The sequence below is a fragment of the Pelobates fuscus genome, chromosome 2 (assembly GCF_036172605.1).
Source record: "Pelobates fuscus isolate aPelFus1 chromosome 2, aPelFus1.pri, whole genome shotgun sequence".
Lineage (NCBI taxonomy): Eukaryota > Metazoa > Chordata > Amphibia > Anura > Pelobatidae > Pelobates > Pelobates fuscus.
In genome coordinates, this window is record NC_086318.1 from 132,875,691 (window position 1) to 132,897,975 (window position 22,285).

At 37.5% G+C, this 22,285-nt stretch overlaps 2 protein-coding genes across 3 annotated transcripts in view; one reads left to right on the plus strand and one right to left on the minus strand.

Annotated features, from left to right (window-relative positions):
* The first annotated feature begins 864 nt into the window (after positions 1-864).
* TTC14 (tetratricopeptide repeat domain 14) lies at positions 865-12,795 on the plus strand. 2 transcript variants are annotated; one of them, XM_063442698.1, is made up of 12 exons: positions 865-1,063; positions 3,960-4,087; positions 4,833-5,029; positions 5,199-5,283; positions 6,960-7,089; positions 7,767-7,922; positions 8,069-8,140; positions 8,241-8,360; positions 9,251-9,373; positions 9,945-10,062; positions 10,805-10,914; positions 11,371-12,795. In XM_063442698.1, the coding sequence occupies exons 1-12, from the start codon at positions 930-932 to the stop codon at positions 12,131-12,133; spliced, it is 2,136 nt and encodes a 711-aa protein (XP_063298768.1). In that variant the 5' UTR covers positions 865-929; the 3' UTR covers positions 12,134-12,795. The 2 variants fall into 2 exon arrangements, 1 of the variants encoding a protein (XP_063298768.1); XR_010086594.1 differs by lacking the exon at positions 11,371-12,795 and having other exon boundaries at positions 9,945-10,418; positions 10,805-10,892.
* A 48-nt stretch (positions 12,796-12,843) lies between these two features.
* The window catches only part of CCDC39 (coiled-coil domain 39 molecular ruler complex subunit), a 45,048-nt gene continuing 35,606 nt past the window's right edge, over positions 12,844-22,285 (minus strand). The window contains exons 14-20 of the mRNA XM_063442695.1: positions 21,340-21,463; positions 19,542-19,701; positions 18,969-19,075; positions 16,761-16,901; positions 14,678-14,857; positions 14,083-14,165; positions 12,844-13,373 (exon numbers count right to left, since the gene is read on the minus strand). Of these exons, the coding sequence (XP_063298765.1) occupies positions 13,217-13,373; positions 14,083-14,165; positions 14,678-14,857; positions 16,761-16,901; positions 18,969-19,075; positions 19,542-19,701; positions 21,340-21,463 (952 nt within the window). The 3' untranslated portion in view covers positions 12,844-13,216. The remainder of the gene's footprint in view (positions 13,374-14,082; positions 14,166-14,677; positions 14,858-16,760; positions 16,902-18,968; positions 19,076-19,541; positions 19,702-21,339; positions 21,464-22,285) is intronic.

The window sequence follows — 22,285 nt, forward strand, 5'->3', positions numbered from 1 at the left end:
AAAGCATTTCTCAATGCTTTCCTTTGGACGCTCTGCGCAATGGAGGCGAAAGTTGCCATAATTCTTCTCCACTAGAGGCTGGATTAACCCCAAATGTAAACATAGCAGTTTCTCTGAAACTGTTATGTTTACATGTGAAGGGTTAAAACCTGAGGGACCTGGCACCCAGACCACTTAATTGAGCTGAGGTGGTCTGGGTGACTATAGTGTCCCTTTATTGTGTTGCACTTACATTCAGTCCTCCCAACACAGAGTGACAGAGCTAGATGTAAGGTGATTGGTAAGACTGGGGGGAACAGAGGACATTGTGTGGATATTTCAAGCAGAAATAACCAAACTGGCAAAAATGTCTAACTCGCATGGTTATTTACAAAAACTACACGCGGTAGTGAATTAAAATCTGAATAGCAAAAGCAAGTCAAAAATAGCTGCACTGCAAAAATTCGCCTCTTCAGCTATAGTTACAGTTTAGCTACAGTATTTTAGCCTAAATTTTTCTAATTCAGATTTTCATTTGGTAGTTACTAGAGTTTTATAAATAAACATATGTGCTAATTTTTCCAGCGCAGCTATTTTAAACCAAAATGTTTAAATACTCGTGGCAAATATCCATAATTCAGTTTATTGAACAACCCTGCATGTATCTGAATACTTTTATTTTATAAACTTGTATTTTTGCTTTAATATTATTATGACAAACTCGTGAAACTTGCTCTGGTCCTACTGGAATGGTCATTTTGCCCATAGTAAAAATGGCCGCTCGCTTTCCCCAACAGTCACCAATCAGGAGGCAGCTTTCATCGCCACACTCCGTGCCGACCAATAACACTCGCTCTTATTGGCGTAGCGGAGCAGTTGCTCGGCCTGCATTGCAATGGTTGTCGTGGTGTGATGAGCTGGCCTTGTTGCTGCCAGTGAAGGGCTGCGCCATGGATAAAGACCTAGTGCGGCAGTGTCTCAGCCATCACGGCCCTACATTGCTGTCCTTGTTACGGTGCGAGCAGCACGAGCATGCGGGCTTCCAGCAGCTGCTCGGCGACCTGTCCAAATGGCCGCAGTACAGGTAACAAACATGGCTGGGCCCCCAGGGGGACAGGAGACATGGTGACCGAGAGCCAGCCAGCTCGGTGATCAGTTACCCGGGACTGGCTGCTCACACTGTCAAACCTCCCATCACTTCCAACAGCTGGGATAGCTGTATTGGGGGTGTGAGTGCATGGCTGGGGTGCAAGGCACTAATAATGCGAGTTATCTACATAGGTTAGTCCTAGAGAGCAAGACTGCATTGTTTATACAAGTAATTTGACCACTGATTGAGCACAATTTTATTACCAAGTAAATTCATACAATTTATAAAAACAAAATCTTACTCTGAGTGCTATGGGACTACACCTCCCATAATGCTCTAACAGCTATAATGCTGGCAAAGCATCATGGGAGATGTAGTCTGCAACATCTGGAGTGCAGAAGGTTGCCCGCCTCTGGATTATACACTGTTTCACTATATAACTTGCCTACCTCTGGTTTCTGTAAGTACTTTGTTTCATACTGTACTGCAGGGGTAGGCAACCTACTGCAATCACGATGTTGCAGAGTGTAGACTACATCTCCCATAATGCTGTTTCAGTCTTAATGCTGGCCATGTGTCCGGAGATGTAGTCCGCAACATCTGGAGTGCCAAAGGTTGCCTACCCCTGCTGTACCGTATGACTCCCTCTTACATTACTGTGAATGCTACGGCTCACCCTGGGCGTTCACTAAACCGTGACATATAGTGAATTGAAAACTAAATAGCAGCTTTTGAAAAAAAAGTATAAATTTACCTTTAGTTACAGCTGTTTTAACCTAAATTTTTAAGTTCAGTTTTAAAATCACTACAATCCACTGCTTAGTGAATAAACCCCACAATGTACTACAGTGCTTATTACACCTACCATACTAGGTGTATACCATGTACACCTTGCATTGCTGTGAACGCAGCTGAAAAGCTTGCAAAAGCTGCAGATGTCTTGTTTGCAGCCTTTGCAAACATTTCTATTCTTTCCCAGCCTAGGATTTCTGTGACTTCCCTGTCACATGTTTCCCAGTTAAGCTCAATGAGCAGTCCTATCAATCAGGTGCTCTGAACAATTGCTGCCTCTTGAGTTTAGCTCCTCTCAGCAAACCAGTAAGTAACAGGAATGGTTGTCAGATTGATAGCTGGGGGTGGGTTTAATGATGATAATTTATAAAAGTTCACAAAGTTTTATAGACATCTAGACTTTTTGCAAAATGGTTTGAAAAAAGGACACGCTCTTCACACAGAAAGCATTTCCACAAGCTAAAGCACTTTAGGGGTTTGGAGTGTTCCTTTAACGGGGAACTGCATCTTCTCTGGAAATTACACCATTGAATAATACATTGAGAGTCTTGTGTTTAGGATTTTTCATGTAATATTATTAGGGTTATTCACTAAAGTGAGACTTCAAAGTGAATTTCACCTTAAAGGATCACTATAGTGTCAGGAAAACAAAGCAGTTTTCCTGACATTATAACGCCCTGAGGGTGCCCTCCACCCTCAGGGTCCCCCTTCCGTGGCGCTGTAGGGGTTAAAACCCATTCAGCAGCTAACCTTTTTCTGGTGACCTCTCCTCCCCACCCGACGTCAGCGGAGCCGAATGTGCAAGTGCATTCAAGGTGTCAATAGGAAATCATTTTTCAATGCTTCCTATGAACGCTCTGCGCGATGGAAGCATAATATGCCTCCAGCGTCGCAGATGTGCCTCTAGTGGCTGCCCAGAAAACAGCCACTAGCGGCTGGCTTAACCCCAAATGTAAACATAGCAGTTTCTCTGAACCTGAGGGACATTGCACCCAGGCTACTTCATTGAGCTGAAGTGGTCTGGGTGACTATTGTGTCCTTTTAAGGGCCTTAGTAGCTAAACTGGAAGCATTTTCACTTTGAATTTAAAATTAACTGAAATCTCACTTTAGTGAATACCTTTTGTAAGATTCATTTTTAATTTGTATTAAAGAGGGTCTGCTTTCCCAAACTGGAAACTTCTTTAATTTACATGCTTGCTAGGGAAAGTAATTGAAGGGTTACTCCAAGCACCATGGTCACTTCCGGTATATGAAGTGGGCCTAGAGTCTGGATGTACAGTTTTTTTTGTTTTTTTTTTGCTGTGAAACGCTGCATTATGCAGAGTACAACCCATCAGGTGGCTAATGTTAATGTTGAGGCATCATCATGGGGCAGCAAAGTTGCCACAACGTTTTCACCTCCCTTACCTCCAATGCATTATTCAACCAGGTAAATGCTGAAATAATGTTTGCTGAAGTGACTGAACAAGGAACTATCACTTCTTGGGAAGTGACCATTTAGCAAATTACATCATAGTTCAGTCAGGGCACAACTTTTTTAATGGGGAAAAGAAATGTAAACACTTGATGATTATTGTTGACATTTTTATGTCTAATTTTTGGTGCAATTAATTTGTTGGCTTTTTTTAAAATTGTATTTATTTTTTAATCTGATGCTGTTTTTGCATCATACTATCATTTACTTTTATCCTTTTTTTTATCCAGATGTATCAAGCTTTCGGTCTCCTTTTGCATACACACAAGTTTTCTGTTTCACTACATAATGATAGTTTAATTGGAATTTAACTTTTAAGAACACTTTTTAATAACTCATCCCCCACTCCCCGTCATGATTAATTTTTCACTTTTCTGTATGCTTTGTATATGCCAAGTATAAAGGAAAGATCTTGCAGCAATGACTGGGCGCCAAGATGAAGATTCTTATTTACAGGATAAAGATAACATATTTGTTAAATGTAGAGTATTAGTAGACATTTTATTAAAAATCCTTCCAAGTGACCGTTCCTACTTAAATTGTAGTATTTGCTTATATTTTTCACACTTGTGCTCATCATGCACAACATTTAACTGTATACATTATGTTTTTCTTTTCTCAGGAAAGAAAGGAATGTTGATAACATTGAAGTTCAGCAATTTATTGCAAGGAAAGCTGATCTACTCTTTGCACTTTCATGGAAGTCAAATGTACATGAGAACTCAGAATCTGCAGAGTCAACAGAAGGTAGTCTGCTGAAATCCAAATAGCCTGTTTTGCTGAAAGTGAGGTGTGCAAAGTATTTCAGCCCCTTACTCCGCTAATCTATTAGTAAAATATTTAAAATGACTGTCTTTATGATGTGTCCAAAATGTTTAAATTATATATTGCAATTTTCAATGTTTTATTTTTTTTATTTTCTTTTGGCATTGACATTAACCAGGTCAGAACTTTGTTCTTGGTTGGCAAATGATACGGACGGAGGTTAAAATACAACTCTGTCAGCTAAGGGGTCAATTTCTGTATGTGCAGTGAGAAATGCTGCACATACAGACTCAAGCCACCATGGCCACTTCAAATCAATAATAATGTCATTAAACTCCTTTTTTATTTTCCGTTTTTGGGGGATCGGGAGATCAAGGGGACAGGCACCTGAAATGTATATCCAGCCCTGCCTATGGCCTCTGCATGACAGTCACTACGCTACTCCGTGCTTTTCTGTCTTACACATGTGTCTATCTACATGCAACCATGTGCATTTCTGCATATGTATGTTGTATTCCACATCAGGAGGAAAACTGTCTGTGGCATTACAATTGTTGTGAGGCAAAGTTCATTGAACATTTTTATTTCATTTTTTCTTTTTCTTGTAATATAAAAGATACAAGGTTGTATTATGGGACGGATTTTCAATCTTATTTATGATATTCCCAGGACACTGAGATGGTATTATATTCCCATAACTGAAATGTTTCCTTTTTTAATTTAATTCCAGGTTATGCTGTGATGCCCCCTTTGGAGCAGTTCATGGAAGTTCCCAATGTAGAGAAGAAGGAACTGTTCTTTCGGGATGTAGAGCGTGGTGATGTTGTAATAGGAAAGATAACCTCCATTCGTGACTTTGGTTTTTTTATGGCGCTAATGGCAATGGGCAGTGGCATTTTAAGAGATCTAGCAGCACTGGAAATAAGTGTAAGTATATAGTTCTTAATTTCTAAAAATTTCCTTACTATTTAAATGGCTAGATTTGTGCTTTTACGCAAAATGAATTTGGGGAAAAATAATTAGCCATACTGTACAAATTTGGAGAGGCATTTATGTCTGTACAAAAATTGTGATTTTGTATTTATTTTTCTCCTAGGCATTATGTCCTATAAGAGATGTGCCTTCTCAAAGCAGCCATGGTGATCCTTTATCATATTATCAGACTGGAGATTTAATCCAAGGTGAGGTTTTGTAAAATGTGTTGCTACTTAATTCCAATGTAAGGTTTATGTTGTAAATAGCTTTCCACTATCAAAGGAACACCCGGAGCACCATAACAACGTAATCATAAGAAAGTTGTTATGGTGCCAGAAGGACCATAGCCAGTTTTGTAAGTGGGAGCTAGTGAGAGGCTGAGAGTGTCAGCTTAAATGCTCTTAACTTATCAGTGATGCCAGTCTAAGGCTTCTTGATTGAATTTTAGGTCTTGGGTTAAACTGCTCATAAAACAGATGACTCCTGCAACCACATGACACTTAACAACTTTATCTTGCTTACCGTATTTTTCGCTCCATAAGACGCACCTCACCATAAGACACACCTAGTTTTTAGAGGAAGAAACCCAGAAAAAAATATTCTGAACAAACTGTCCCATAGTGTGTCTTACTATGGGACAGTTTGTTCAGAATATTTATTTTCTCCCCTGTCCCATAGTGTCCCCCCTCCCATAGTCTTCACCCACCCCCTCCCCATAGTCTTCACCCACCCCCTCCCCATAGTCTTCACCCACCCCCTCCCCATAGTCTTCACCCACCCCCTCCCCATAGTCTTCACCCACCCCCTCCCCATAGTCTTCACCCACCCCCTCCCCATAGTCTTCACCCACCCCCTCCCCATAGTCTTCACCCACCCCCTCCCCATAGTCTTCACCCACCCCCTCCCCATAGTCTTCACCCACCCCCTCCCCATAGTCTTCACCCACCCCCTCCCCATAGTCTTCACCCACCCCCTCCCCATAGTCTTCACCCACCCCCTCCCCATAGTCTTCATCCACCCCCTCCCCATAGTCTTCACCCACCCCCTCCCCATAGTCTTCACCCACCCCCTCCCCATAGTCTTCACCCACCCCCTCCCCATAGTCTTCACCCACCCCCTCCCCATAGTCTTCACCCACCCCCTCCCCATAGTCTTCACCCACCCCCTCCCCATAGTCTTCACCCACCCCCTCCCCATAGTCTTCACCCACCCCCTCCCCATAGTCTTCACCCACCCCCTCCCCATAGTCTTCACCCACCCCCTCCCCATAGTCTTCACCCACCCCCTCCCCATAGTCTTCACCCACCCCCTCCCCATAGTCTTCACCCACCCCCTCCCCATAGTCTTCACCCACCCCCTCCCCATAGTCTTCACCCACCCCCTCCCCATAGTCTTCACCCACCCCCTCCCCATAGTCTCCTCTCCCATACTGTCCCCCTCCCCTTGTCCCATAATTACTCACCTGTCTTGTAGCGTTGGCCGGCAGCACAGGGCGCACCGCGGTACTGGAACTTGAATTTCAGGTTCCGGTTTCCGGCGGGACTGAAAGGAAGTGCGCACTCAGCTTGTGCACACTTCCTTTCAGTCCCGCCGGAAACCGGAACCTGAAATTCAAGTTCCAGTACCGCGGTGCGCCCTGTGCTGCCGGCCAACGCTACAAGACAGGTAAGTAAAGCTTCATATTCGCTCCATAAGACGCACAGACATTTCCCCTCACTTTTGAGGGGAAAAAAAGTGCGTCTTATGGGAGCGAAAAATACGGTAAGTTGTTTTGGTGCCCAGAATGTACTTTTTTTTTTTTTTTTTTGTACAGTGACTTCAATATGTAATACTGTTCTTTGCAATGAACTAAATGAAAACTTTAAATGTCTTTATATGTTAGCTGCAGTAAAGGATATTGACCGATATCATGAAAAGCTGACATTATCTCTGCAGAAATCTTCTCTACCTACACACATGTCTTCAGTTAAACTGGGCGTAATAAACCCAGAAGAAATGCCTGAATATTACAAGTAAGAAAATAAAATAATTGCTTTGAAATGGCCATTAAACCTGTATAGTTTTAGGTTTTTTTTGTGTGGGAATTACTTAAATATACATAAACAAAATGAACTCACTCTGCCTTCCAACCGTTTTTTAAAATTCCAGCCAACCTTCGGGAAAGGTTCTCCCGCTGGGGCTATAATTAGTAGCTCCAAAGCCTGGTCTACATGCAGTCTCAATACATTTTGATCCAACAATGACTTGTATAGAGTAATGTTTTAAAACGGAACGTTCAGTAGAATAGTTCCATTCTTTATTGGAAAATTTAAACAAACTTCTTTAATATGACCAGGGTACAGCAACAAATTCTAGAACCTCACATGTTTTGTGTGGAAATTCCATTCTTAGTCATTAATTGTACATATCACTGAGTACTGGTGGTTTTTAAAATGTGATGTGTTTTCTGCAAGCAGTTAAAATTCACTTGGTATTTAGCTTTTGATATAAGGGGGCAAAACGGTTTTAGTAAGCAGGAAAGATGGCATATGTGATTGAAGACAAAAGGAGAGCGTAACCAGAACTGGAACAATAGGTGAGAGATGGTCCTGTAGTTTAAAATAAGAACTTTAAATGTTATCCTGATTTATAAAAAATTATGGGCTTATTACCAGTCTTCAACTATTGTTTTTGTTTTTTTCCCTCCTAGGCAAAGTGCTGCAATGTCCTCCAGCAGTGTGAACACTTACGAAAAGGTTTTGCAACATTCCTTAGCATTTTCAAACCCATCTACTGTAGAGTTTCTCCTTGACAAACTAGGACTTAGTGAATCCAATCCACCATCCTTAATAAGAGGCCTTCAAAGGTAGTTGTGTTTTTGTCTGTTATTTTCTGATTTCCCGTTGACCTTCAACAATCTGGGTACCCTAGTTTGTTAGATGTACTCATACCTACTAGACATGTTTGCTAACATTAATTCTGCTCCATAACTATTCCTATTTTTTTTTGTAGGGAAAATTTTTCTGATCAAGATTATGCTCCCTGTTTGAGGAAGAAACAGTCTTCTTCTTGGGCATTAAAGTGGTAAGTAATTCTTGCATATTAACTTTTTTTTTTTGTTTTTTTTTTTTTCTTCATTTCTGTTTTCTGTCACTAACACATTTATTTTGGTGCTATTGTCTAGTGTGAAGATAGGAGTTGATTACTTCAAAGTGGGGCGTCACGTAGATGCAATGAGCGAGTACAATAAAGCTCTGGAAATTGATGCACAAAATGTTGAAGCATTGGTAGCACGAGGTGCACTGTGAGTTACTACCAAAACCTTTAATCATACCAATTCCTTTCTTAATCTGTTTGATTAGTGAATATTTCCCTACAACATCTGTTGTATTCATTCTCATGTTTTGGTTTTGTCATCTTTACTTTAGTTTAAGTTGTATTTTTGAATGTAATTTTGATGTTTAATAATTTTGAGTTCATTAGTTTGAACCTTTTCCTTAAATTGAGACAATCTTCCAAAGAGGATCTTTGTCTACAACTGCAATAATTCTGTGCCATTCTTGGGCAACGTGTGCATATGTTAGTCACTTTTTTTGGTATACATTCAATCTGTACATTATGCACATATAAAAATGTTTTGTTTTTTTATTTTATTTTTTTACTTGATTGTATCCTTTGTCTTATAGTCTATATAAATAAACTGAGTGGTTATCAGAACTACAACAAATCTAAATTATGAAAACTGCATGTCACACTGCCTATTATGGGGTGCCATATATATATATATATATATATATATATATATATATATATATATATTTTAGGAATATAATAATATATATATATGATACAGTCTATGAATATTGCTAGCACAGTCTGTCATGGAACCTTATTATTTATAAACCGCTGCCATACCATTTTTTTCTTGAGGTATACTTTTAAAAGGATTCAGTCAAACAAAATTTGACAGTCATCTATTAATCTGCTAATTTATGAGCCTATTTCATACAATGCTGTAGGAGTAGGCATACAGTAGAACTTTTGAGGTTGTTCTTTGGGAAACCTGGGGTCATACACAAATCCTGTTAGTGCTCTGTTAATGTGTTCATTACATTTTGTGTGCTCTCTTAAGCTTTTTTTAATGTCGCCGTTGCATATTATAGACTTTTTGACTTGTTTTACAATTTCTTCCAGTTATGCTACAAAGGGAAGCCTTAACAAAGCAATACATGATTTTGAGATTGCTCTTGAAAACTGTCCTACTCATCGAAATGCAAGAAAATATCTCTGCCAAACTCTTGTGGAGAGAGGTGGCCAGTGAGTATATTGTTTAAAATGTTGCTATACCAGCATATCTGGAAAATAATAGAATGGGTCTCTGTTTGAAATCTGTTCTTTGATTCTTTACAATAGAATGTGGCACTGGGATTCTGGAAGATCTGCCATAGTAAAGCCTGATATGGTGACAGAAGCTCTGCCAATTGACACAATAAGACAGTATTTATATTGTCTCATGCTTATCTAGCAATTGTGTTGGCATTTTATTGAAACTCTAATGCAATGTTTGATGTACTGGTCACAACTTGTACAAGCCTCATATGAGGTCTCGGCATACTCAACATTGATATCTGTCTTTCACTCCTGTCTGAACTCCAATAGTGTATTTACTGAATGTAAATTATGATTAATTAACTCACTTTCAATTTGTAGGACAGAGTAGCTGAATTTTTAAAATTCACCAAAAGTTTGATTGGGGCTATTTTGACCTAAAATGTGAAATGTACTTTGATTACTGAATGACTTATATTTTTAGTAAATAACCCTGCAAGTGTCAGAAGTTACTGGTTTGTTGTAAAAACATCTTATGTGTACATTTTCTAATTTTTAGGTTGGAAGAAGAAGATAAACTACCGAATGCTGAAAGTTATTACACGAAAGCATTGAGTATAGACAAGACCTTCACAGAAGCCGAAGAGGCATTAAATAAAGTGCGCCAATGCATGCAGGTGATCCTTTATATTCTCTCAATCTACTCCTAGCTAGTACAGATACAGCTGAACTATTGGGAAAGAAAACAATATACAGTTTCCCAAAATAAATACTGGGCTTGAGCTCTTATTCTTTTAAATAGTAGCCCAGGTATATTACCCCCTTCCCCCTCTTAAGTACTGTTTAATGATGATAAAAGGTGTTTATTTTTTCCTGTAATACTGATGATGTATTTCTCTTATGTGTATCTCCTCCTGCTTTGAACGGTTGATGCTGTGGCTGTGAATATCCATTATTGCTCTTTACATATTGAAACTGGACTGTGATTCGTAACCCACCACCTTTTTAATGGACCTGCGTCTTTCAATAACTGGTTTGTATGAAATAAATGATTTAATCCAATTACTGTTGATCAATTTCAAACTAAACTTTTGTACAAAATTGTTTTTCTGGATACTGTGCTCCTACATATTATTTGACTTTCATTCCACTGGCACATTACTGAAATATTTTTACAATACACAATTATCCATGATATTGTATTATTATTATCTAAATAACATACACCTTTTTGTAACTGGGAAATGGTTGCTTGCACTTTTTTTTTTTTTTTTTTTTTAAAAACCTGATCTTTGCCAACTGCACACTTAATTTATTGGTTTTATTATTTGCCATTTCTGGGGTGGGGTGTATACTGATATTTCCTCTGGAATCTTTTTTTATTAACATTTCTTTTTTGATAACTGGGTTTAAAAAAAGAAATCTTTGGAAAAAAGAGAGACACATGATGAAAAAGAAGAGAAACCCAAAGAAAAGAAAATAGAAACAAGCGCAGAAAAATTGCGTAAACTTCTAAAAGAAGATAAAAGGTATGCACATCATATGGTTTCAGAAACAATGACACAGGTATGATTTAAAATAGTCAAGTGGAATAGAAATGGTGACTAGAAAGAAGTGCAAATGCTATGATGGATTACTACCAATATTTGGATTTTTTTCCCCTCCTGTGTCATTTAGTTCTCATTGTTATAGGAACACAGAGATGGCTATTTTTTTCTCATTATTATTATCAATTCATCTTAATTATTATCTGTGTAAAGAAGTGCCAAGAAGGTATGGTTTATATTGTGGTTGTCAAATTACAGTAAAATTGATTGCCTTTACCACAAATGCAAAATTCTCAGTTACTCCTGTATATAGCACTTTACTAATCTTAATGGGTAGGAAAACATTTGTGTCAGCTGAAATTGGAGAGTCTAAGCAATGTTAAATGTAGTTACTAGATCAAGGTGGTTTTCCTGAAATTCTAATGGTTGATATTCTAGGAAGAGGAAACACAGACAGCGATCTTCATCAAGTAGTTCTTCCTCAGACACCTCTTGCTCTTCAGATTCATCCTCTTACAGTCATAACAAGCATAAAAAAAAGAAGAGGCGTAAAAGAAATTCAGAATCCTCAAGTCAATCTAAAAAATATTCTTCTAATGCTCCTTTACATAAGGATGAAGAATCTTACAGTCCTCCGGCAGACACATCCGCTTCCTTTCTAAACCGCAAGTGTGATATGAAAAAAGCTCTAGAAGAAAGTGAAAAGGCTGCCTCTTGTAGGAGGTTTTCAAATGACAAAGCAAGATACAGATCTTTGTCCTCTTCATCTGTGGAGATCTTGGAATCTTATGGAGGCAGGTCTGAAGATTCCCGGGATTCATACAGCAGTGCAAAAACTCAAGCTAGTAGCAGCAGGACAAATAGCGAGGCTAAAAGTAGTAAACACAAATCTAGTCGAAGAGATTCTACGGACTACAGCTACAAGAAAACAGATGACAGACCTGACTACCCTAAACAATATCAAGGTCATAAATATTACAATAGAAGGTTAGAATCCGATTCTGCTGAAAAGCAGTCTACTTCAAAGAGTTCTCGATCACAACAATCAGATACACCATGTAAAGAAAATGCAAGGAGACTGGAAACCGATAAAGCGCAAAATGGAAATACATCTGCTGCCAAGGTTTTGCCTGGAAATTTATTAAATATTCTTAGCCAGATTGCAGAGTTTGAGAAGGAAAAGGGCAGCAAGCAAAATTAGTACAACATGGTTTTATGCATTTCCTGCTATCTGTCGCTCTAACACCAATGACCTTTGTGCATTATCATTTTTTTTAAAAATTGCCAATCATTAAATACCAATTTTAATCCCCTGATTCAGGATCAATTTTGGTATGCAAACCTCTATTTGAAAAACTAGCCGTTTTTTGTTTTTTTACTTTTTTCCTTTTTTTTTTTTTTAAAGTGGGTGTAAAAAAACATTACCTATTTTTATAAAGGATGAAAGAAAAATGCCTTATCTAATGCAGTGGTCCCTGAACCTGTTTGCAAGGTTTTGCACACAGGTCGGCTTTTGAAGGATATCTTTTTATGAGCAAGGTGAGTCAATCTTCCTGAACGAAGGGCTAATTAACCGGGTATTCTCACTGGGTCTGAGGTGGTGATATTTATCGATAGGTGCACATTTGAAAAGTAAACCTTTCTGCTATTACATCGCTAGCTGCTCCTAAAGCCTTTTGTACAAAGTTCTGTGTTTGGAGGACCAAACGGTTGGAAAAAACTCACTGCATTCTCAATTCCATTGTTGCCGTATTTATTTTAATATTGATTTAAATTAACATTGTAAGCCATGTCCATGAAATGTGAAGTCCAATTTGTGATAAAAGGCCTTGTATTCTTAATAAAGTTTCACCTTGCTAAGTAGTGTGCTTATTTTATTTTCAAGTGTTCAATTTGAGTTGTTATATGAAGAAGAAAAAAGTAATTGAAACCTTTTATTCGAGATACACTCTCAGGGACTGGCGTGCAGTTGTGATTTACTTACCTGTGCAAAAGCAAGTTGTCATGTAATACTTGCTTTTGTTGCAAGCGGTTCTGAAGAACACTGTTTTAATGCAGGAGTACAATTTTATCACTTTTATTTTAAGAGAATAATAAATGACTCCCAAGCTGGGTTGTGTTTTGTGATTAAGTATACCTCCTGAAGTAAAAATAGATAATTTTTGAATTACACATTGATATTTTTTGTTGTAAATAAGGGAAGAGTCTGGTATTGAGAGACAACAATAAAAAGGGTTGCTTATACTATTTGCCTTCATGTGTAATTTTTCATTTGACATCATTACTATTTGTGACCCTTTTGAGACCGTTCTCTGGTAGAAGTCTTCAAGCTGCGAGTTGATGAGATACTTGATGAGGGAGAAGCAGGAGGTAGTCCAAGCTCAAGCACTTTAATACGTGGAGAAGTACCTGAACTAGATGAAGATCTAGAAGAGTTTGATCTAAAAAACAAAATCAGAAATACAGTTCAGTGTTTGATATAATTGACATCTTCATTTAGTGTTTTATATTGAAGGAATACACCATAAGCACTACAGCATACTGTAGTGTTTATGGTGCCAAGAGTGCCCATTTTACATAAGGCCAATCCGGTGATGTTCACTGCATCTATTTCCAGTGCTCAGAGCTAGAAGCCGTGCTAGCTCATTGGCTAAGTGCCAACTGATTACTCTTAACCAAGGAGGCTAAGCATTGAGTGCTGGAATAGTATATATAATATATACTTACCTGATTGAGCAATCTACTTGAAAACAGACAAAATAAAGTGTTGGAGTAACCCTTTAATCCGTTTGGGTCAGCATTTCAAATGATCACAATCTGTCTCAAAACCTCTCAAATCATTTATCTACAGAAATCACCATAAAAGTATCTGAGTTCTTGTAGATAAGTCATTAGAAAGGTTATATTTATTTTTCTCTAAACAGGTTATGATCATTTAAAATGTTGATCCAAGTAAATTAAATCAAGGCCAAAGTATTAATAGAATCTTAAAGGCGCTACCTTGTGTGAGCAGGAATTTAACCCTACTCACACCACAGTTCCAAGTCTCTGATGTGGACAGCATGGAATGGGTCATCTGTTTTGTCAAGAGGTAGTTCAAACTCAAACCATGAGAAGAGAAAGCGTTTTGTTTTTAAAAAAAACTCTTACCGGATTGATAAGAGTGAGCTTCTTGATGAACTTCCTCTTGAACTTCCTGGAGTTGAATTGCTAGTAGGGATTTCCAAACCAAACTAAAAAGAAAAGGGTGTATGTATTTAAAAACAATGCATTTTTTTTCCATATTATTAACTACCCCTCTGTAGATACATTATTACTACCGATTTATGTAGGCAGGTTGATGTTTGGGTGGGCCAGCGGTAGACCCAGTCTAAAAGGTGGCAATGCATCATTTGAACTGTAGTTTAGGAGTCTACATTTAAGTTTTATTTAAAGATCAACTATAGGAACCATAACCACTACAAAGTGTTGTAGCTCACACTCTCAGCCAATGAACAAGCAGGTATAATAATGATCAGCCCCGACTGAAATGTAAGGTAAGTGTCAATCTGTTTGGAAATCATTTGACAGATTATCAGTGGATTGCTCCTCAGGGAATGTATGGTACCATAACCACTACAAATGCTGTAGTGTCCCTTTTGATTATTCAGTCCTGTTTAATTTCTCACTGCCCAGGACCATACTTATATGAAGATTCGGTAGTTGTAGAGTAAATAAATTGTATTTTAATATAAAAACTACAAACCTGTTGGAAATACAACTGAAGAGCTTGACTCAGATCAGGATTTTGCTCCATTGCCCCTGCAAGCATTTTGTTGATTGATTTGTTGAAGTCACGCAAGTCACGAACTTTAATATCTCGCTCATCTTGTGTTTCTCCTTCACTCTTTTTTGCTGTACGTATTTCTTTCATCAGTTTGGAACACTATTAATAAAGCATAATTTAGAAAAACTATTTTGGAATGTGCTTACACTAGCATTTTAACCCATTGATGACCACATCTGCGTTGTCCTAACATTCTGGTTCTTAATAGTAGATCTAAGTAGGGCACTTTATATTGGCCAGTAGTTTCTGAGAGAATTATCGTGGCATGGACTATTTGTTAGGGGAGGGCTTCAAAATGAAAGTGATTATTGGTATAGGTAATGAGGGGAAATCTCAGATGACTATTAATTAGTCTTAGTACTACTGGATCGGGGGGGGGAGCGTACATTCTAAAGTACAGTTAGGGTTCAAATAAACCACATAAAATGCCAAACAGATTTAATAAAGTTCAGCAACTCTGATTAATCTCACTCATAATAGGTTCGCTCTGCTCCAGGAAAATGTGGTCCCCTACCTACCGAGTTGGATATCTGGTGTCTACTAAAAACATATGCCCTCTGTAAACTGGCTGCCTGATCTATTGAGCTTTGTAGAGTAATCTAACAGATCAATCTTACAAGATATTCCATGACATAAATCCTATCACTATTACCTTGGCAGCTAAAGGGTTAAAAAAACAAAACAAAAAACCTTTAGTCACTTACCTGATATCTATCTGTGCTGGGTCAGCACATTATATCCTACCCACAGGGAAGCACTGCTTTAATGGTTTCCTGTAGGAATTTAACTGATGCTGGATGTCCAAATGCAGAGCGTGAAGGCGTCCAGCATCATTTAGGGGACTCAAAGTCCGATAGCACCCAGTTTCTCAAAAACTGCAATGATTTAAATCTGAGGATTAAGTGGGATTGGGACATTGCACTCAGACCACTTCAATGAGATGGAGTGGGCTGGGTGTATATAGTGTCCCTTTAAACTAAAAGCTGTACAAATTGTGTTCATTAGAAACATAAACTATAAGAGTGTGATATTATGTGCTTCTATTACTTTTGCTGAGTAGTTTAATTTGTGTGCTTTAATGAATAAACAAATTCCAAAACTAAGTGTGTTGCTGTTGCATATGCTCTCTGTGATAAGACATAGTTTTGCGCACACACACACACATAGTGGTGCCAAAATACAGTCCCTGCTGTTTTAATGGATGAGAACTCAAGAGTAACTGAGAAGGGAAACCTACAACTGTAGGATAGTACATGCAAATAAATCAATGGATAGATTGAGGTGACTGTAGTAGCCTGCTAAAAATGTATTCATAGGTAAACTCTTTTTTGTTAACTATATAGAGAAGATTATATATATATATATATATATATATATGTATGAAGATTAAGTATATGGTTCACATTCTCCTTGAAACCGCAAATAATAAAAAATATAAACCGAGATCAAACTGAAATTAAAATTGACGTTGTAGGAGGGGGACCAGAGGGCTCTATAGTGTAAGGAATACAGATTTGTATTCCCTACACTATAGAATCCCTTTAAATTGCATTTTTATGTTTGAAGAATGGCAGGATAAGTTCTGAATGTAACAAAAACAAAATATAAAGTAAAGAGCAAAAGAATATCATAATCTGTAGGTATTGGTATATTCAGTTCTTGTAGTTACAACTTCCTGATCTCACCCTTCCCATCCAAAATAAACAAACAAATGACCATTAATAAAAACTGGTCATCATTTACATGGAAAAAAAGAAAAATATTTCAAATAAGTGTTCAGAATGCTAGCTTATACTGTAAGACAGTATGTTAGGATATGTAGTTATCTGGGCATTTTATATGTTTTTCTTATGTTATGTCAGGGTTATTTACTAAAAACAGTAGGATTGATATGAACTACGGAAAATGTGCTTTATAAACATATAGGGCTCAAGGTTGAGCTATATAACTGGCTTTCACATAAGCATACAAAGTGTTACTACACAAAAATGGAAGCACTAACCTGTTTCATCACCCGTTCTAGCTTCTGCTTTTGGTCCTCTGTTTCTTTGTTAAGCTGTGTGATGCTCGGAAGCATTTCATTCACCTTGTCCTCATAGGACACTTCTTCTTTCATCATGCTATCAAAAGTGTTCTTCATGACCTGCAATAAAGTACTCTCCTTTAACTTTATACAGGTTTTGGTTTTCTGGATTTAAAACTGCTTTATCATATATGAAAAAGTAACAAACTCGTTTTTCTCTTCTAATGCGGAGTAGATACTATATCTGTAAATTCAGCTGGATTCCGTATTTGATGGCTTAAGCAAGTTTTTGTTTAATTTAAAATTATATTTATAGCTTAATAAGTTCCCCTTTTTATTATGTCCGCTACCAAGCTTGGAAAAAAATACTGTCTCACTTAAGTTAAAAAAAAAAAAGTAAGATGTTGCTTAGGAAACCAAGCAATTTTGGAAGATCTGTGATATTTACAAAAAGTACCATGTATTTCAGCGAAATATTTATTGTAAAACAACCCAGCATACATATGTGTTTTTTTTATCATGATCACAGTATCAAAATACAAGAAAATTAATCTGGCTTTAAAACAAGCAAATGCTGCTCCTACAGAGCATTTGATTGGCACAGCACTAGCCTCCTAATGCTTGGAGAAACACTGGATTGGCTAAGATCATCAGGCAAGGAGGTGAGACTTGCAGCACAGAGACCAGCTAGAGGTGAGGGCTACAATAAGAGTGATATAGGTTTTTTTGCAAACAGAGTTGGGTGAGATGCCTTTATAGCGCTAGGAATACATTAACGTTCCTTTAAGTGATTCTGTGGGTTTTAGCAAGCTTGTCCCTCTGCTAACACAAGATTAAAACTAACTATTTCATAAGAAATAGTTAACACAGGGAGTTATTATGCACAACACAGGGAATCTATTACATCATTTAAACTGATGGCAGCAGGAACAGACTGGCAGAATCTGTAGGAAAATGCAGCCCAGTTGGGAATTCCAGCTACTGATTTGTTTGTGTGTGTGGCTCTGAGTGTGCTGGGAGTTGCATTCCTCAGCTTAAATGGTAGGGAACTATCTCTGAAACTCCAGCTGTTATGGTACCAAACTCGCACACATTTAGTATAATAGCTCCAAAAAGTAACCTCTATCATTGGTGATTGGAGCCTATTGTCAGAAGAGAATAAAAGCTGGTTGAGTCGGAAACACCCTGAGGAGTATTTTACTTAATGTAGAACATCCTTGAATAAGTATTCCAATAATTTTAAGCACACCAGTAAAACTAAACATCTATAGGTACACTCACTACTACTGCCTTTGTGTAAGGTATCCCTTATAGGCATGCATTAGATCACAGAGAATGCCACTGGTTTCATTTAAGTGTGTCTACTGGCTCTCCATTAACTCCCATCAATCTTTAACTCCTAAGTTCAGTAATTCCTATTTATCTTTAAGAAAGATGTGTTCTCACTAATGCACATTGAAAGTAATTAAGTTAATTCAGAGACAACGGATTTGATTAAAGGGGAATGATCACTGCTCTGGAAATCACACCATCCATTAATAAAGTCACCAATAATTATAGTTTTCATGGGATGCTCTATTTTCTTTGAAATTTATATTAAATATTTAGCTAATGACTTCGCAATCCAGTTCAGTCCAGACATAGCCAAGGCACACATTGCAACTGAGGAAGAAAAAGAGACACGTTTTATTTCTCCTTTTCACTGTATTATTTATTTGTGCGGACTGCCAGGTGTACAGGACAGAGCTTATAACAATGATAGAATGGGAACGAAGATGGAGGTGCATTGTTGCCTGAATAAAGTTGATTTTTACATTTTATTTTTCACAGCTCACATTATAAATATTGTTAAATATAGTGGATAAGTAAGCATACTATTAAAAATCCTGGGACAACTCCACTATAAAATTTGCATCTATGTACTGGCAACACAGGAGAATTGGATCCCAGGGATTTGTTGCCAGATAGGCAACTTTTTTAATTCATGGATATTCATGGGTACATTTCATGTAGCCATTTGAAGGTATATATACTAACATGTTACTTGTTACCCTTATTTAAAGGTAAATACATGAACCACTTCCTCTAGAAGAATGGTTGCTATGCATAACTTTTAAAGAATTAATTTATTTGAAAACTGTAAATTGTGTTCTCAATCTAGTGTATTACTATTTACACACAACTCACCTGTATGTCTGCTTGTAGCTCTCGGATCTGCTTTCGTTTGTACCTGTACTTCTCTTCTGCAGCTTTTTTTTGCTCTTCCAGCTGAACCTTTTCTTCATACTCTTCACCTGACATTAAACAAGGAACAAGCAAAGTTACACACTAAATTTGTGCAATATAGGTGAACTGAAAACAGTTGTTTTGCTCCCAATTCTGCCACTTTGGCCTAAATTGTAAATTCATGTTTACTTTAAGCACCATGACCACTTGAATGATTTGTATTGGTCATTGTGCCTGGAGTCGTTCCGTGTATCATTTAACTATGAAACGCTGCACATACATAGATGGACGTATAACTCCAGCTCCAGCAGTGTCAAACTTTCAGGCTGGCTAATGTAAATTCTGTGCAAAATTGGCATCTGACACCAGCATGCTGGTAACAGAGAGAAAATGGCGGCACGCCCCTCCCCTTTGTACCGCCCCTGTCCACTGTTTTCTTTTTGAGTACTTTTTGTTGCATTTTAAAATTGAATTGAAGCTCCACCATAAATGCAGCTTCAATTCCACTTGTTTTTGTATGGAATTTAGACTTACTTGTTTCAGTGACTTTATTAAAAGATTTTCGATAGGAGTTGTTACAGCCATTAATAATCTGAAGAGTATTCTCTAATGCGTTGATTTCCTTTTCAGCTTTTCGAATTTTAGCATCCAAGTCATCACCTGTACGCTGCAATTCTTCCTTTTCCTGAGCAGCCTGAAAAAAAAATATTAAGTAGAGTGTTTTGATTGCGTAAGATCTATATCCAAATACCACGCTTTTTTAAGCATTATAGAGTCTACAGACAAATACTAATTATGCAGTATTTGCCACAGGGTTCCTTGACCTCACCTGGGTCAATTTGTTTATTGGTAAAACTATTATTAATGCCATTAAACAATGAACCAGTTGGAAAGGAGAAGTGGTGAATTTGTTTAAATTTGCCCTGCGTTTTCTTAGGGACAAATTCTAGAGGCAAGATTTTGATTAGGGTACGGAGAGGAACTAAAGGGGCCTGAGAGAAAATGGAACAAAATACCATATGAAAGACCATTCCATAAATGATGAGCCCCTCTATCTCTGGGGTACATTGTTAGTCAACTGTCAATTTTTAATACATCCACTGTCTCCTCTCCTTTAGCAGGTCTCATGTACCACTGACAGTACTCAAGTTTTCAAAACATCTGTTTACTAGATGGACAAAACTGCACTTATGACTACAATGGCACTTGTTAAACAACCAACAGACTCCCTTTGTAATGGTGATGTTTGGCCAGGAGAAGGTCAAAAAGGTCAAGGGGACAGCTCTGTTCTTTGTTGAATCATTAACAAAAGCCAAAGACTTCTATCTATAATGTCGCAACAGAGGGATGGTAGAATTCCAATTTTACCCTAAACTGCTCATCATATAGTAACCGACAATGTGCCCCATGAATCCAGTAAGCACCATAGATTGTGTGCACAATTCTCCTGGAACCTATACTTAAACCTAATATAAGGATAATACACATGCACTTACACCCAAAACCCTTGCAGCCAGTTACCAACCCTTGCAGACTACTCTGAAAGCTGCACAGTTAGTCTGTAGATGGTGGGGATTAAAAGCAGGCAGTGTTTCCTGATGCAACCGATCCTCCATAAAGCCAGAGGACTCCCTGAGGTAAGTCGCAATCTCACTGACCCGCATCCTGACACCTAGACCACACAGTTGAACAGCACACATAGAGAACTTTGCAGCTGCAGCTTGTACAGAGCGCAAACCAGGAGGAGAAGAAATAGAACATTCTGCACCCTCTCTAACAAATGGCAGGTCCACTCTTCCTAAGTTCACAGGTCTGGGGATGAGGGGTCCACAGTAACGGACATAGAACATAAATAGCCAATTGACTTTCTTTTGTTAGCAAAAATTTGAATAGATCCTGAGTGGGTATTTCCTCACAGTGATGTCTGGTTAATTTGAGTTTTTTTGTAAATAATGGAATATTTGTCTAATAATCAGAATTATGATTATAATTACATTTAAAAAAAAATAAACTAATGGCAAAGAAACATTCTGAAATGAATCTTTGGAATATTAAAAGAACAAATAAAAACACGTATAATTAGAAAACTAAAAATGATTGCTCAGCTAATTAAGATATATCTTAATCTCATCATACTTTGAAAAAAAAAATGTCAGACTGTGAGTATTTAATGCATGAATAGAATAAAAGTGCTAATGCAGAAAGATTGAAGTGTTTGAAATTAAGTACTGCCAATGAATAGCTTTTGAAAAATCATTCTAAAACAAGAACACTAATTTATTTACATGTGCCGTTTAATTATGACCACTTTACGGCTGATCTATTAATTTACCTTAATTATGTAGTATGCCTGGGATTTCTCCTCTTCTCCCTCAGGAGGCATCATTGCGATCGTTAGGATTTCGTATCTCTTCCTCATTTTATCTACTTTTGCCAGTCTGTCATGCAGCTCTGAGCTAGACAGTGAAAGGAGGTGTAGCATTAAATGACTGGTCTTTCTACAAAACAATTCAACAGGGGTGCACTAACACTAAGATGTTAATTTACTGCTACGGTTACATGGGAAGATATTCAACATCAATCTACAAATAGAAAAACCAAAAAATATATACCCAAGTATAAACGTTATTGTAGTGAATTTAAAAAGGAAACTACAACATAGCCAAGCTATGACTAAAACTAAGATAAAGAATGTTTCCAGATATGCATTTTTTTGCCTAACTGTTAGGATTTAGCTTTTAATTCACTACAATTCGGCATTTAATGAAAACAGTTATGTTCCCTCCCCCAAACGTATTGTGATCCATTGTATCAGATCTCCCCTGGTTATATTTCCTAGTTCATTATATTGAACTTGTTCATTCCCTTGTTAATTATAATACTTGTACTATTTAATTTACATTTACTTGGTGTTGTTGTGTGTTTATATCAGTGCAATAGTAGAGATTGGCAGTTTGCTACAGCCATGAAATTGTTCAGTTAGAGCTAGCTAGAGAAGACACATGTATAGTGATGTATAGTTAGGGTCTGTAAATGAAAATACAGTTAGGACTTGGTCCTAGTGACATATAGGTTTTGATGGCTAACACAGGTATGTGCAGATATTAAACTGAAATTGTATTTTTCCTATGGATCTGTGTGTGTTAGCATTTTATTTTAAATATCAACCTAACTAAAAGATGAATATATATTTATAACATAACATGTTGCTTAACATATTATTTAATTGCAACAAATAAACTATATGCTTGACTTGTATTTTCCATTTTTTTATTTCA

Bases quoted from the DNA above. Each gene is read 5' to 3' on its own strand.
- TTC14 (XM_063442698.1), top strand. From the start codon at position 930: ATGGATAAAGACCTAGTGCGGCAGTGTCTCAGCCATCACGGCCCTACA. The intron at 7,090-7,766 runs GTAAGAAAATAA...TTTCCCTCCTAG, and splicing joins GAAATGCCTGAATATTACAA to GCAAAGTGCTGCAATGTCCT. The intron at 10,915-11,370 runs GTATGCACATCA...TTGATATTCTAG, and splicing joins CTTCTAAAAGAAGATAAAAG to GAAGAGGAAACACAGACAGC.